Source organism: Rosa rugosa, chromosome 4 (assembly GCF_958449725.1).
Source record: "Rosa rugosa chromosome 4, drRosRugo1.1, whole genome shotgun sequence".
NCBI lineage: Eukaryota > Viridiplantae > Streptophyta > Magnoliopsida > Rosales > Rosaceae > Rosa > Rosa rugosa.
Window position 1 is genome coordinate 48248829 of NC_084823.1, and position 17131 is coordinate 48265959.

The window sequence follows — 17131 nt, forward strand, 5'->3', positions numbered from 1 at the left end:
ACAGGAATCTTTGCTATCAGTAAGATAGTCAAAACAAGATATACAAAACCCGTATAGCTAGCAAATACCTCTTGGAAATAAGTGGGGAATTTATTTGATGTTCCTCATCTCATCAATACAGGTGGCCCTACCTCGTTCTGAATGTAAGATTGTGACCTCCAACTGTTCCACTTCATATAGTGGAAACTCGTAACACCACTATGATATCACATTTATACATTAAAATCTTCAGGGCCATGTACTACATAAGAAGCAATGGAATTATGAGACTAGACAGAGGCTGAAAAGCCAGAATGGCAATTTGAAAGTGCTCTACTCGTGGCTGAGCTTTGATAAAAGATTCTTTTATCAAAGAGAGAGAGAGAGAGAGAGAGAGAGAGAAAAAAAAAAATACATGGCTTAGCCTTCAAGACTTCAAGTAGTAGTTGCATACTTGTATTTCACTATTTTGTATAAGCCTGAACTTCAAGCCCTCTCTCTTTCCTTCTCTCTGTATCAGTGTCTGAAAGCAATATAAAACCATATTGACCACAACTCCTAAAGAGTTAAACTTGGGAAGTACAGCCCCACCTATCCAGGGTCTATTTTTTTTAAACTCGTGCCTGAATTTTTTTTTCTTGGTTGTCAGAATCACTAAACCAAGACCCAAGAATCTCTCTCTCTCTCTCTAAGTCTCTCCCACCTTAAGAGTAAGTTGAGACAAAGAGAGACTTGTTTATATGTTGGAAATGGTGAGGCACTTGTAGTTAGCTTAGTGAGATATCAAATACAAATACAAATACACACACCTGGTTTGTCCTGCTGGCCTCTTCTATCTTGATTTGAATGGTTCCTTCTGTTTTGTAAGGACATGAAAGGAGCTTATTCAGTTGTTCTTGTTGGTTCTGCTCTGTCGACAAAAGAGAGGAATATTGAAGCAGAATCATCCTCATCATCTTCTTGTGCAATTCAGCACACAACAGGACAAGAGCAATGCATACAAGCACGTACTGCTGAAACATTACAAACAACTCCACTCAAACATTCCTCTAACCTGGTTGCTCATACTTTCCACACCACCCCTTTCTCATTCACATCCATGCTTCTTGTTCTCTTACTTCTTGTTGCTTTTGCTCCTGGACTTTCCTCCCTCCCCATTGCCTCGGATTCCGGGCACCGCCCACCGGCCAATCAGACATTCCGGCCTGGTGGGGAAGAGGTGCAGAACTTGAAGAGGGTCAGCTCTTATTTAAGCAAGATCAACAAGCCTGCTGTCAAGACTATTAAGGCAAGCATTCTCATAATCTCATTTCCTCTTGTTTATGTGAAAAGTTCATGTCTTCTCACTGTGCTTTAACATTTAGTGATTTGGGTTTTCATTTTCTCGTTTTTTTTATGAATGCAGAGTCCTGATGGTGATGTGATAGACTGTGTTTTAGCCCATCTCCAACCTGCTTTTGACCATCCTGAGCTTAAAGGCCAAAAACCATTGGTACCATATCAATCCAAATTAATGATTTTTGTTTTCAAGAACTACCCTTTTACCAGTTTTTCAAAGGGTAGTTGATTATAGTTTCAATTTTGGATATCTGATTTATGAGGACATATGTGTTATGGTTTTACAGGATCTACCAGAAAGGCCTAAATCCCATAACAGCACGGATATAGTGGAAGAGACTTATCAGCTATGGTCGGAATCCGGTGAGGCATGCCCGGAGGGAACTGTTCCGATTCGGAGGACCACAGACAGAGACATTTTGAGAGCAAGTTCAGTTCAAAGATTTGGAAGGAAATTACCAAGAAGACATGTGAAGAGGGACTCATCAGGCAGTGGTCATGAGGTCAGTGATGGAAGTTCATTGAAGTCAATGTTGGTCCATGTACGTAATGCACTTGTCAAATCCAATGACTGATTTTTGGTTCTTTCTTGGTTGGATTTTTACAGCATGCAGTTGTTTTTGTAAATGGAGACCAGTACTATGGAGCAAAGGCCAGTTTAAATGTGTGGTCGCCAAGAGTGACTGATCAATATGAATTTAGCTTATCACAGATTTGGGTCATCTCTGGTACATTTGGCCATGACCTAAATACCATTGAAGCTGGTTGGCAGGTATGTTCTTCATTTTATTTTCAACTTCCCTAGAAAACCCCTAAAGGTTTTAGTCTAACAGAAATTTCATGTTTTTTTTTTTTTTTTTTTCTTTTCTTCTTCCAGGTTAGCCCAGAGTTATATGGAGACAACTACCCAAGATTCTTTACATATTGGACTGTAAGTTTCATCTAGATGCTATTTTTTCTTGTTCTCAAGAAATGGTGAATAAAGACAAAAAAAAATTGAGGATATAATATAGATGAAGATCTTTGCTGAGTAATTTGTGCTTAATGAACATGCAGACAGATGCATATCAAGCTACTGGATGCTACAACTTGCTGTGCTCTGGCTTTGTCCAAACCAATAATAAGATTGCCATTGGAGCTGCTATATCTCCAAGGTCTTCCTTCAATGGCAGACAATTTGATATTGGCTTAATGGTTTGGAAGGTGAGTTTTAGTTCAGCATTCAAATAAATATTATTCAAAGCATAAACAGTGGAATGAATCATTAAAATCACACCAACATCATGAGAATTTGGTTATTGTGAGGTTAGTTTAAATTAGTGACAGATGCCCTTAAGGACATCATCATCATCGTCCACTTCGACTAAATTAGTAATAAACATATTAGCCAAACATATCTTAGTTGACATAATTTTTTTCTATTTTCTTCGTTGTTTTTATTATTAAAGACCAAGGACTAAAGATTCTTTTTCACTTCCCTAAGGCACTAGTTTGTGTCAACTTTGTCTCTTTCTTTATAATAAACCAAATCTTAGTATTTTATCCACTGGTTTGACCCCAATTGGCTCTGGGAGTTTATGATCAGCTAAACATACAGTTGCAAAATTCTCCAATTTGTTATTTCACTAACATGAATGATTGTAATAAGACAATAAAACCCATCATATAAGGCAAAACTCATCATTGTGTAGTCACAAAGTATTGCAACATAATCATTCATATTTCTCATCATTGTACGCATGTGTAGTCACAAAATATTGCAACACATTTTCACCCATTTGAGCACACCAGGTTATCATCATCCATATTTGATAGTGATTTGCTACCTACTCATAACTAGGCGTGTCCTGAAGATTTCAGGAGTTGGGGTATTCTAACAACCATGTTTATCACTTCAATACCCAATTTATTGATTCCAACAATCTTAGTGTTAAAATTTAAACTCACTTCTAACTTCTACATGTTATTATGTTTTGATTTGTAGGATCCAAAGCACGGGCACTGGTGGCTAGAATTTGGTAATGGCCTACTAGTTGGGTATTGGCCAGCCTTCTTGTTTAGTCACTTGAGAAGTCATGCCAGCATGGTACAATTTGGAGGTGAAATTGTAAATAGTAGATCAAGGGGGTACCACACATCTACACAAATGGGCAGTGGCCAATTTGCAGGAGCAGGTTTTGGAAAAGCATCTTATTTCAGAAATTTGCAAGTAGTGGATTGGGATAATAATCTTCTTCCTCTTAATAACCTTCACCTCACTGCTGATCACCCCAATTGTTATGATATAAGACAAGGAAGAAATAATGCATGGGGGACATACTTTTACTATGGAGGTCCTGGAAGAAATGTAAGGTGTCCTTGAATATAAACACCACCAAAGTACAGAAAGCAACCTAGCTATCTTGATTTTACTTATTTTATTTTTTGATTTTCAGGTATTTGATTATTAATTTTTTACTTTCTTTCTAGGCCATAAGAGGGTTTTGTTACTTTAATTTCACAGTTTTGCTATCAAAAAGTATGTTTCATCTGTTCAAAACCATGTAAATTTAGGGACTAAAGGAGTGTTAATAGTATTGTATTGTCTGTTTTTTTCTTTGCTTTCAAAGTTTCCAGAAAAAAAAGAGTGAATAAAAACAGAGTTCATTGCTTACCCACTAAGCCTACTTTGGCTATTAGCCTATTACCAAGTGGAAAAAACCCATACATACAGCTTTAGAACTTTAAAACTCTCTTGGTCTGAAACAAAGCACAATGCATGTTGCTTATGTATTATATTGATGAAGAATCCCCTAGTTTAAGGTCGAGCATGTGGGTAGCAACAAAAATGCAAAATTAAACAAATCAGCACATATAATCACTGAACTACTCTGAACCCTTCCTATGATTTTAATATCATATCCTACCTTCTAACTCAGTCCTCAAAATGTTGAAATAAATACAAGAATCTCAGTTTCCACATTAATAATTGATGAAATTAAGAAAATGTTGAGATTAACAAACAGTTGTCAACCCCAATATTAATTAGTTGTAAATCTGCATTCCCAGCCAAGCTTCTGCTCATAACAATACACATTGTCATTTTTCATTGTTGGAAAGACCACAACAGTCAACCATCTTGAGCAAGTTGTTCAGTTCTCTAGAATATCAACAATGGAATCATATAAGTCATTCCTTATTTCTCAATTAATGCTTACAACACTTAAACTAGCAAAGGGAAATCTTTTAGTGAAATGTTCTCACCATCGGAACGCCAAAAACAGATGCCGGCCAGTGCTTATCAACCAGCAGCCACTGGATACATTTTAAACCTTAACCTGTACTTGGGTGCCGACAGAAAAAAAAAAAAAAAAAAAAAAAAGGTTCTCAGGGGGCCATCTTTCGTTTCTCAGCAGCTGCTTCTGCTAAAGAAGTGAAACAAGGACAAACATACATTATACTACCCAAAGCTAAATGCTTAAAGCAGAATTGAGGGCCTATTGCACAACAGTTCATGCATTCGTGTCTGGATTTTGAAGGCGTCAATCATGACTTGCAAAGAAAAGCACTAAAAGACGCTCAACTTGAAGTTCCTTTTAGTTTTAACTTTCTCAGGTCCACATTGATTCTGGGACTATGAATGATTGAAGCTTTAATCAAAAATCACAGCTAAAATTTAGAAATCACTAAAGTAAAATGAAAAATTCAAACTAAAGCAAGCTGTGAACTTGGATTTATCATAAAAGAGAAATCAGACAACATCAATTGGAAAATATAAACAGCTGTTCATAGATGAAAATACCTATAAATTTATTTAATATTTAGAATGATACAAGTGATTCCGTCCAAAGAGGAACCATACAAGTGATTCACCTACAGTGGTTCAACACTTCAACTACATTGAGTTAGTATGATGACAAATAAGCTCAGTAAACTTAACATGCAAATACTGTGCCCAGGCTTCCTAACCACCATTCATGCTATTAGGATCTCACAACCAAAAATCAAACCTTCACAAGCCAACAAATCACGAAATCAGTACTTCAGGCAGATTTATGATCATGGCATGCAAACGCCACAGAAGGTCACTATACACCTCCAAAACATCTTGAGAATCAGTAGTTTGCGATGGACATCTTGTAGAAGAATATCTCTTCTCATGGAACTGTTAATCCTCATGCCAATCAGATGGATAAAAATGTTCTGCAATTCAACCACCATTGCTTTCTGCAAGAGCATGCAGTATAAACATTACAAGATCTTTGGGAGTACAGACCTGAGAATTACAAGTTCCTATAACGTCCAAGTCTTTCATATCATCTATCCAAGCTTTCTTTGTATCAAAATTCCAGTTTTGTTGCATGTGTATCGTCCCATATGTTTTTCCCAAAACTGCACAAAGTTTAATGAACCCTGGATCATTTAATGTTTCCTTAAAATCCAAATAAAAGCCATGACTTCCTGTCAGATCTTGCAAGGAGCTTATACTGGATGCAATTTTCTGAATTGATACAAGGTTGAAAGTGAAATGCTGAGCTATTGGGGATAAATTCTGAGTGTGATTCCCATTCTTCCTACTGAGATACTGAAGTTGAATCAAGTTGGCAAAGGAAATACGTGCTAGGAATATTAAGAAATCATTGAAGTTCATGCCTGCATTATAAAGAATCAATTAGAACATAGGGTAGAATTTTACTTTTTCCTTTTATTTTTCTTCTGTTTTCTAATAAAAAGAAAGAAAAAAAGAACGAAAAGAAAAGCCCCTGGTGCTACCCTCTCTCTTTCTGGCGCGATGATTGATAATAGCAGAATCCAGCTTAGTTGATTCAGTCGTTATGACTGTAATTAACTGCCTTGGGCTAGCCACTTAAGCAGCAAGCTCAGTCTAATGAATGCAGTTGCTTATGCTTAGAGTTTTTGTTTTGTTCCTGTTTGGCATGTAGAGGTTTCTTGCTGGCCTTGTACTCTGTCGTACTCTTTCCTTTAATAAAAGTTTTGTTTCTTATTTATGTAAAGGAATATGGGGAGAAACTGTCACTTGTGTACAAAATTTAAGCATTCTTCAAAGTTTACACTGTACCTGTATTAGCGGCAAGGTTGCGCTGGCAGAGACCTTCAAAATCATCACATATTTCCTTAATGTCTTCTATGTACTCCTTAGCCTCATCGTAGTCCCTCAAAAGCAAATCCCACTATAATAAAAAGGATAAACGTTACTGCCACTATTATGGAATGCTAAATTTTACACGAGGTACTTATAGTCTTCCACTTACCACCCAACGAAGATTATTAGCATTGAACCAGTTGTGGTTTATTGAAATGGTATCTTCCTGAAAGCATTATGAGCGCAATGAAGATGAGATATTTCTATCAATCAAGAATGAATAAATCTAGTTTTTATTGCAGTTCCAAGAGAAGAAAATAAGAGAGAGTGAGAGATCTGCTTACTACTGCTTCTTATATATCTAAAATACAACGGTTGGATAATAGGAAGAAAAATCAACGCCTAAAGCAAAATTGAAGAAATAGAAGAGATACCAAATTATGGACTTGATGATACCATCCACTAGGCACAAAGATAATGTCATTTTGTTCTTGAATGCACTCAAACCAGATAGCCTGTTTAAGAGAGAGAGAAAAAAAAAAATGAAAAAGTAGCAAAAGCAACTACATGAGAAAACTTGAAGACATAGATTGGTGATATACCTTTGCAAAACCAGGAAATTTTGTTTCACTGACATCATCAAAGATATTATATACACTGTTTTTCATATTCCTGCTTGGGGGGGTAAAAGAAAGACAGAGATAACTGTGTGAGCACAGAAATATATGCTCTTTTTTGTCAAAGCAATATACTGTACTATTAAATGTCCCCACTTAGATCTAACTGATAACTATTTGTGCTAGAAATTGTTATCTTGCCTGTCAAACACCAGATGACTTTGAGAAGGAGACAGGAAAAGCCACTGTTTTTTTCCACACACATTTGCTGACCAGCTATATGACCTGAAAACATCAGCATGAAGAGGAGTCCATGTGCCTGGGTAAACACGAAGAGGGGTCCAACAGGAATGCCACATATAAGTAAATAACAGCTTACAAATGCATCTTTGAAATGACGTCTCATGATCCTCTCTCATCCATGAAAATAATGTTCACTACCTGTAACATGTCTATTACTGTTCAGACAAAGAAAAATACCAACATTGAGATTTGTGATTGCAATTTGAAGCACTCTGTTTGTGACATATGCAAATGACAAGAAGATAACATAAACAAGGATCAATGAAGATAAGTGTGCTTCAAATTGCAAATTTGCGATCGGCAATCTTATGTTGATATTTTCTTTTCATGATCACAAACAGATTTGTTTAATGGGATGAACAATATTCTTTATGGACGAAAAAGGATCGCTAATATGTCATTATAAAGACACACTCATAAGTTGTTATTTATTATAGGTAGTTCCATGTGGATTAAACTGTGAATTAGACAATATTGATGAGTATCAATAGGAGAAAAAAGAATGAATGTCTGACAAATATGCTCAAACCTTTTGCTCCCATGTAAACAAATCGATAGTCAGAGCAGCTTATGTCATTATTTGCAGAGTAAATGTTGGGGTTGTTATGCATACGATAATTGTCAAGATATGTGTTAAGCCAATCATCACAAAAGAACATTGGAGTTGTGTATGCTGTATATTCTGGGTACTCCTGGAGATTAGGTCACAAAAGGAAGATAAAACAAGTGACTCATCTGCACTGGAAATATTTCATATACTCAAAGCTGACATGTAACACTTGACGCAGACAGTAGCAACAATGAACTAATCACCCGAGAATATATTCCAAATTCAGTAGTAACATGACACAACTAACTCCTGAACTACCCGAAACCCCGTTAACATAAGGTGAATTCTAACTTGTACCTTTACAAAATGCCAGTCCTTCAAATATAGCAACATCTTGCTCCCACCTGCCTGACTTGGAGCGGTACAATGCTCTTGCACAGAATCCCCACGCCATTGCTCAACAAATTCTCCAACAGTCATTTCTAATCTCTTCTGATCCGTGTATTCTCTAGTACCGCAATCTGCAACCTATGACTGACATACTATCACATCACCATAAAAGAAAAAAAAAAAAGGCAGACTAGCATTGTCATATATCCATGTCAAACAAGCAAAGACTGAACCTTTATCCATTCATTAATCACCTCAGTAAAACTTAGTCTTCTTCTTACTTCAAAATGTAAATCAGAACTTGATTAACTATATATCTAAGTAGCACTCAGTACCAATCTAGTCACTTTTCTTAAAACCAAACAATTTGCCATAGAAACCCAATACTTAACACCATAAAGTTTCGAGCTTTAGATTATTTTCTGGACAATTACACTTCCAATCAGCTCAATACAGAAGATTTGAGTACCTGGACTTTGGATTTTCCAAAATGGGTAGCGAAAAATTGAAGATTGGGGTTGCCATCATCAGTGACCCAATCTCTGCAAGCCCTCCAATCATCCATGAGACCTGTCAGCACCACAGGCTGGTTCTTCTCCATGTACCTCTCCACAAACTCACTGTAACTCATCTCCTTCCCATTCACCCTCTCTATTTCACCCCCTATTTTGATCCCCATATTTTCTTTCCCCACCTCAATTGAATTTTAGTGATGATTAGTCTTCTCTCTTCTGGAGGAAGAAGGGTTGTCTGGGCCGGGTTGGGCCGGATTGGGCCGACACACACCATAGAACGTTCTGGAACAGCCCAGAGAGTTACAGTACGAGGCAAACAGTAAGTGCACGGCCAACATGGCACAAAACAATTCGCCTTATGAACACGTGGCTACACATTATTGGATAATACCCCGAGACGTTTCCCTTAACTGCACGTAATCTAATATATAAATCTTCTTCTTCTTCTTTTCTTTCTAGAAATCAGAAGCGGTGTGCTGTTTTCTCTCTCTCTCTCTCTCTGTCACTGTGTGCTATAAATAGCCAGACAGAGAGCCTTCTCTCTTCACAGTGTCTTGTTCAGAAAGTTGAACTACTATTGACTGAGATAAAAGCTCCAGGAGGTGACAGCAATGGCGGATCCGAGCTCATCTGGCCCAAATCCTGACCCGTATGTATTCTTACAACTCTTGTTTCTTTTGTATTCTTTACAACTCTTGGTTTTTTTTTTTCTAAGTAATAAAGATGTGATTTTTATTCTAGGGTAATATTGGATTTCTGTTGAGGATGTTATCGGAGTGAATAGAATCTGGAACGCTGTGTTGTTTCGAGAATTGTTTGTATAATAGGTGTTGATTGTTGTGTTTGGATTTTGTGGAGTTTGAAAGGTTTTTTCTTTCTTTCTTATTTTGATGTAATTATGGCGGATTGAATTCAAATATATGCATGTTGGCAAAGGGATTTTGTGTTTATTATATTTGTTGCTTTGAAAGTAACCCAAAGATTATACTTTTATTATTGGAGGATTATTGTTTTGAATGAGAAGTTTGGAGTCTTTGGTTGTTTTATAACGCACATATGGTAAAGATGAGGGTTTGGCTGTTTTTTTTTTGTTGCTGGGTAAGAATAACTAGTTTCTTCTAGTACTGATTAAATTGTAGGAGGAATAATTGGTCTAGCGTCTGTATGTGGTTTCTGATGATACTACATTACCATGATCATATTCTACGGCTCTGCAAGAGTAATTAAATTATGTGCTTGAAACAGGAAAACTAAGAAGGATTTTTCCACTGCTATTTTGGAGCGAAAGAAGTCTCCTAATCGACTTGTGGTTGATGAAGCTATCAATGATGATAATTCTGTGGTGTCCTTGCACCCTGCTACCATGGAAAAACTTCAGTTTTTTCGGGGTGACACTGTGCTAATAAAGGTAAATTTGCCCTACTATATTCTGATGGAGCACATTTCTCAAATATAATGTAAATGTAACTAATTTTCTTTTGCGCGCCACAGGGGAAGAAACGAAAAGACACAGTTTGCATTGTTCTTGCTGATGAACAATGTGAAGAACCGAAAATCAGAATGAACAAAGTTGTAAGGGCTAATCTTAGGGTTCGTCTTGGAGATGTTGTGTCGGTTCATACTTGCCCTGATGTCAAATATGGGAAGCGGGTTCACATCCTTCCAATCGATGATACAATTGAAGGCGTAACTGGAAACTTGTTTGATGCATATTTGAAGCGTGAGTTTTCTTCTCAAAGTTATATGTTCAGTTTTTCTCAGTCCTCTGTTACAATTGAGCTGTGTGCTCTTTAAAATTTTCACTTATAATTGTGTTCGCAGCATACTTCTTGGAATCTTACCGGCCTGTGAGGAAGGGTGACCTTTTCCTGGTCAGGGGTGGGATGCGAAGTGTTGAGTTCAAGGTCATTGAGACAGACCCTGGTGAATACTGTGTTGTTGCTCCCGATACTGAGATTTTCTGTGAGGGAGAACCTGTGAAACGTGAGGATGAGGAAAAATTGAATGAGGTGGGCTATGATGATGTTGGAGGTGTTAGGAAGCAAATGGCTCAGATACGCGAGTTAGTAGAGTTACCTCTTAGACACCCACAGCTCTTCAAGTCCATTGGAGTGAAACCACCTAAAGGTATTCTGCTTTATGGACCACCTGGGTCTGGGAAAACTTTGATTGCAAGGGCTGTAGCTAATGAGACTGGAGCATTCTTCTTTTTGATTAATGGACCTGAAATAATGTCAAAGTTAGCTGGTGAGAGTGAAAGCAACTTGAGGAAGGCATTTGAAGAAGCTGAAAAGAATGCCCCATCAATCATTTTTATTGATGAGTTAGATTCCATTGCTCCAAAGAGGGAGAAGACTCATGGTGAAGTGGAAAGGCGTATAGTATCGCAACTTCTGACTTTGATGGATGGTCTCAAGTCCCGTGCACATGTTATTGTCATGGGAGCTACAAATAGGCCAAACAGCATTGACCCTGCTCTGAGGAGGTTTGGAAGATTTGATAGAGAGATTGACATAGGTGTACCGGATGAAGTTGGAAGATTGGAAGTTTTGAGAATCCATACAAAGAACATGAAACTTGCAGAAGATGTAAGATTTTATTATTGTCCTTTAACATACCATCTATTTTGTCTTCAACGCAAAAAGGATCTCACGTCAAGTGGTACTTTGTTAACAGGTTGATCTCGAACGAGTTTCAAAGGATACCCATGGTTATGTCGGTGCTGATCTTGCCGCTCTCTGTACTGAGGCTGCTCTTCAGTGCATCCGTGAGAAAATGGATGTTATTGACTTGGAAGATGAGGAAATTGATGCTGAGGTGTTGAATTCTATGGCTGTGACGAATGAACACTTCCAGACTGCATTGGGTGCTTCAAATCCTTCAGCATTGCGTGAAACTGTGAGTGACAAAGTTTTACATGTTTTACTTATTTTCTGGATGTTGCTAATCCTTCAGCATTGCGTGAAACTGCGAGTGACAAAGTTTTACATGTTTTACTTATTTTCTGGATGTTACTGAGAAAACATTTTGGGGAGGAGGATGCAAGGATGACAAACTTATTTTCTTTACAGGTTGTGGAGGTACCTAATGTCTCATGGGACGCTATTGGTGGATTGGACAATGTCAAAAGAGAACTTCAAGAGGTTTGTGATTTTTCCCATTTTATCTCTTCCCCATTCTGGTATATAATATGTATTTTGATTATATTTATAATATTGCTTTGCTACCGGCAGACTGTTCAATACCCAGTGGAGCATCCTGAGAAGTTTGAGAAATTTGGCATGTCACCTTCTAAAGGTGTTCTCTTTTATGGGCCACCTGGTTGTGGTAAAACCCTTCTTGCTAAGGCAATTGCCAATGAATGCCAGGCGAATTTCATTAGCATCAAAGGCCCCGAGTTACTGACAATGTGGTTTGGAGAAAGTGAGGCAAACGTCCGTGAGATATTTGACAAGGCTCGCCAATCTGCTCCTTGTGTTCTTTTCTTTGATGAGCTGGACTCGATTGCAACTCAGGTATATGCTGGTTTTCTTTTCAATGGAAATTTGGCAGGTGCTTATTCAAGTGTCAAATGTTTGTTTAGAGCTAACTTTAAAACCTCCTCTGGCAGCGTGGAAATTCTTCTGGAGATGCTGGTGGTGCTGCAGATAGAGTCTTGAACCAACTTCTAACTGAAATGGATGGAATGAGTGCAAAGAAAACAGTTTTTATCATTGGAGCAACAAACAGGCCAGACATTATTGACCCAGCATTGCTCAGGCCTGGACGTCTTGACCAGCTCATCTATATCCCACTCCCAGATGAAGCTTCCCGTCATCAGATTTTCAAAGCATGTTTGCGGAAGTCACCCGTCTCTAAGGATGTTGACCTTGCAGTTCTTGCGCGTCATACCCATGGTTTTAGTGGTGCTGATATCACTGAGATATGTCAGCGTGCCTGCAAATATGCCATCAGAGAAAATATTGAGAAGGTAAGAGGTTTTTCTCCATCTGGGATTAGCATTATAGGAGCACAGTTCTGTATGATCATGTCTAAACAGTAGGCAATCAAACAGTAAATGTTTAATCATTTCATCATTTTTCTCATGCATTTTTTCATTATACTTGCACAGTTGCACCTGTTTGCTGTACCCCCCACCATGGGAATAGTACTGATTTTTATTTCTTGAACCCATTTCTAGGATATTGAGAAGGAGAGAAGAAGGGCAGAGAACCCAGAAGCGATGGAGGAGGATGACATTGATGAGGTTCCCGAGATAAAGGCAGCACACTTCGAGGAATCCATGAAATTTGCCCGCAGAAGTGTCAGTGATGCTGACATCAGGAAGTACCAGGCATTCGCTCAGACTCTGCAGCAATCTCGTGGGCTTGGATCCGACTTCCGGTTCCCCCAAACGGGCACCACTGCAGGAGGAGCAGCTCCAGACCCTTTTGCTTCGGCCCCAGCTGCTGCAGATGACGATGATCTGTACAGCTGAGCTGAAAGCAATAAATGTAGTTGTCTAGTTGACGGTGACGTTCTGTAGGTTAAATTAATGTTCAATATCTGGCTTTCGCTTTGGTGCTTGTATTTTGCCGTGAAAGAAAGGCATTCAGCAATGCTTTTCTAAGCACTATCTTCGTACCATCTATGTAGTAATTTATCTTCTCTATTACAAGGGTGTTTCAAAGGAACAATATCTGCAGATTTTTATATATAATCCGTGTCAAATAGAAAGCCGATAATCTGATGAATTGCTGAAAGAAGGGTAGACTCCAAAACTCAGCTTCAGATTAAATACTTTGAACTCCAGTAGTTAATCAACCCAGGTAGGTGGAACCAACTTTCTGGGAATTAAAGTCCCATGTGAAACTCAAATAGACCACCCGACAGCCTCTCACAGAAAACTAGTTTATGTTCATGATCTTCCTTGGGAATCTTTTGTCTGCATTTAAATGTATCAGGCCAAATTTCCTGATTTCTTCATCTAGGATCCAGCAGATATGAGATCTCACATCTCGCATGCGGGTGTTCCTAACGTTTTGCATGTGCGTCACGTGAGCTCAAGCAAGGAATCTTTTTCTTGCTTGCTCTGCATATTATATTAGGAGGATGAAGAAGTTGCTAAGCAAAGAACAGAACTAATACCTGATTAAATATTAAGTTTCCTTGCTTGCTCTGCATATTATATTAGGAGGATGAAGTAGCTGCTAAGCAAAGAACAGAACTAATACCTGATTAATTATAAAGTATCTAATTTTGCTAATCATGATTATTCTTTGCTTAATTCTCAATCTCCATTTTTCACATGGTGGGGGCTGAGATGGGTGACTATGTACCCAGGATGTTAGCTTCATTTTATCTTTATAACAACGACTACGACTCGATTATATGTAGAGGAGCCCGCATTTAACGACCAATACATTCTTTCATTTTCACAAACCCCAGAAGAGAAATCATGCTCTTCCGAAGTTATTGCAAACTGAAACAATTCATGAGTGTGTGCACATATAAAACAAGACACTGAGTGCACATACACGCATCAATCATTTGCTCCAATTTGGAGAAATTCATTATGGACATAACTTCACAATCAAGCAACAGTACTTTTTGTTGTTTGGTTTTCCTTTCTTCGTTCTTTCGCCTCATCTCATATGTTTTGTTTTCGCGACGGCATTATTTGTTGATGCTATCACATATGCAAGTCCTAATCCCCAAATATGCTCTCAACTTGTATCAATCCCTCTTACATCTCTCTTGCTAAACACACTTTCGCAATGCCAATTTGTATTGCCCTTATCCTACAAATAATACCGAGACTAATTAAATGATATATGTTTCATGATAGACAACCAGCTGCAGAGAAGAAGAGTACGTGAGGGAGCCAGCAATGAGAAGTCCCTTGAATCAACTGAGCCGGAATCATAGAAGAAGATGAATATTTCAATGAGTACTCTAAAGTTGTGGCCCTCATTTCCCATTAGGGGCTGATCGTTTCGAATTTCTCATGACACTGGCGCCACATCCTTCATTGTTGGGCAATCTTCTGCCCTAGCCTCTTGCTGGTACAGGCGAATGTTTGGCTCCTTTTGGTTTAGTAATCCACTAGAAAATATAATGTAACCAGTAACCAATAATGAGAAACGCTGAAGACAGAACTATATAATTCAAGACAAAGACATAGTGGCCTAGCTATCATATAACCCGCCAAGAATTATACGAATAGTGAAATATCAAACTAAATGCAAAACAAAGAAGAAAGAGATCGATGTCCCTACTTATTCTAATGAAAAAAGTATTGGAAGTATGGTTGCAGTATGGCTGCTTCTATTCACTGTCATTAGCCTTAATTTTTACTATTGATAGCTTACCTTAGTTGTTAGAGTAGTTTAGCTAAGTTATGGGTAACACCCTTAAATTAAGGGTCAGCTTTTCTGTTTCTTTTTCTCTTTTTTGTGTATATAAGTAGAAAAGAATACTTCAATTCAGGGTTAATTCGATAATTCTATTCATCCCACAATGGGGGTATATATACAAGTACAAAGGAGTAGTCTAACTCTAATAGGAAACAATCTTTCCATAATTATAGGATATTCTAATTAAATAAAATCCTAATTACATACAGATTTACAGCGATTCTACACTCCTCCTCAAGTTGGTGCATAGATATCTATCATGCCCAACTTGTCAACCGAGCTGTCAAATACCTTCCTTGACACTCCTTTAGTAAGAACATCAGCTAATTGCTCTTCTGAGTTTACAAATGGAAAGCGAATAACCTTTCTGTCAAGATTTTCTTTAATAAAATGACGGTCAACCTCCACATGCTTTGTTCTATCATGCTGAACTGGATTATGTGCAATCTCAATGGCAGCTGTATTATCACAATGCAAATCCATAGGCTTTTTAAGCTTGTAACCCAGGTCCTTCAAGACATTACGAATCCACAATATTTCACATACTCCATGTGCCATACCTCGGAACTCAGCTTCTGCACTTGATCTGGCAACGACTTTTTGCTTTTTGCTACGCCAAGTGACAAGGTTCCCTCCAATAAAAGTGAAGTACCCAGATGTAGAACGTCTGTCAGTTTTATCACCAGCCCAATCTGCATCTGTGTACCCAACAACTTCCAATTCATCTTTTTTCTGAAACAGTAACCCTTTACCTGGCGCCCTCTTCAAGTACCTCAAAATACGAAAGACTGCATTCATATGCTCTTCACTAGGACAATGCATAAATTGACTAACAACACTCACAGCATAAGCAATATCAGGTCTAGTATGTGAAAGATAAATCAACCTTCCTACAAGACGTTGATACCTCCCTTTATCAGTTGGAACTTGATCAGGATAGATAGCAAGTCCGTGATTCATCTCAATGGGTGTCTCGATGGGTCGGCAGTCCAGCATCCCCGTTTCAGCAAGTAAATCAAGAACATATTTCCTCTGTGAAAATGAAATCCCCTTCTTAGACCTTGCAACTTCAATACCCAAAAAAAACTTCAGTTGTCCCAGATCCTTCATTTCAAACTCCTTTGACAAATACTTTTGCAATTCATTTATCTCTTTCGGATCATCCCCTGTAACAATCATGTCATCAACATACACAATAAGAGCTGTAATCTTACCATTCTTGCGCTTGATGAACAAGGTATGGTCAAAATTGCTCTGTCTGTATCCAAAGGCTTTCATGGACTTTGAAAATCTTCCAAACCAAGCTTTTGGAGACTGCTTCAGGCCATACAAAGACTTCTTCAATTTACACACCTTGCCAACATCACTTGGGTAATTCTTAACACCTGGGGGCAAATCCATGTACACTTCTTCCTCCAAATTCCCATTAAGAAACGCATTCTTCACATCAAACTGGTGCAAGGGCCAATCTTTGTTTGCTGCAAGTGAGATTAGAATCCGAACAGTATTAATCTTTGCCACATGTGCAAAAGTCTCCTCATAATCAATCCCATAGAGTTGTGTATATCCTTTGGCAACCAACCTCGCCTTGTATCTATTAATAGTTCCATCTGCATTAAGCTTCACAGTAAATACCCAACGACATCCTACAGTCTTCTTTCCAACCAGCATAGGTACTAGCTCCCATGTTACATTTTTCTGAAGAGCTTCCAATTATTCATTCATCGCCTTTGTCCATTTTGGATCCGTCAATGCATCCTGCACGTTACTAGGAATAGATTCAGTAGATAATTGATCAACAACAAGTGCATGTGACCCAGAAATCCTATGGTTAGACATAAAATTAGCTATAGGGTATTTAGCTTTGACTTTAATATCTGGTTCATATTGTTTCTTAGGAATTCCCTTGGTAACCCTTTGTGATTTCCTAGGTTCGACACTTTCTAACCCAGAAGACTCAT

The 17131-nt window shown here is 38.1% G+C and overlaps 3 protein-coding genes across 6 annotated transcripts; 2 read left to right on the forward strand and 1 right to left on the reverse strand.

Moving 5' to 3' along the window:
- Nucleotides 1-278: 278 nt before the first annotated feature.
- On the forward strand, nt 279-3914 carry LOC133745882 (protein neprosin). Its single transcript, XM_062174042.1, has 7 exons — nt 279-1267; nt 1385-1471; nt 1605-1820; nt 1925-2089; nt 2195-2248; nt 2374-2520; nt 3302-3914. The coding sequence occupies exons 1-7, from the start codon at nt 851-853 to the stop codon at nt 3677-3679; spliced, it is 1464 nt and encodes a 487-aa protein (XP_062030026.1). The 5' UTR covers nt 279-850; the 3' UTR covers nt 3680-3914.
- A 1145-nt stretch (nt 3915-5059) lies between these two features.
- On the reverse strand, nt 5060-8973 carry LOC133745625 (arginine-specific demethylase JMJ20). 4 transcript variants are annotated; one of them, XM_062173734.1, is made up of 9 exons: nt 8730-8973; nt 8228-8398; nt 7850-8012; nt 7219-7336; nt 7003-7072; nt 6835-6915; nt 6570-6626; nt 6377-6488; nt 5060-5688 (listed from the first exon to the last, which is right to left on the reverse strand). In XM_062173734.1, the coding sequence occupies exons 1-9, from the start codon at nt 8937-8939 to the stop codon at nt 5507-5509; spliced, it is 1164 nt and encodes a 387-aa protein (XP_062029718.1). In that variant the 5' UTR covers nt 8940-8973; the 3' UTR covers nt 5060-5506. The 4 variants fall into 4 exon arrangements, with proteins under 4 accessions (XP_062029718.1, XP_062029715.1, XP_062029716.1 ...); XM_062173731.1 differs by having other exon boundaries at nt 5060-5949; nt 8730-8972; XM_062173732.1 differs by having other exon boundaries at nt 5060-5949; nt 8228-8404; nt 8730-8870.
- A 273-nt stretch (nt 8974-9246) lies between these two features.
- On the forward strand, nt 9247-13451 carry LOC133742900 (cell division cycle protein 48 homolog). Its single transcript, XM_062170600.1, has 9 exons — nt 9247-9424; nt 10021-10183; nt 10267-10495; nt 10597-11363; nt 11452-11673; nt 11847-11918; nt 12009-12290; nt 12386-12745; nt 12956-13451. Exons 1-9 carry the CDS (start codon nt 9387-9389, stop codon nt 13250-13252), a joined length of 2430 nt encoding a protein of 809 aa, XP_062026584.1. The 5' UTR covers nt 9247-9386; the 3' UTR covers nt 13253-13451.
- The last annotated feature ends 3680 nt before the right edge of the window (nt 13452-17131 follow it).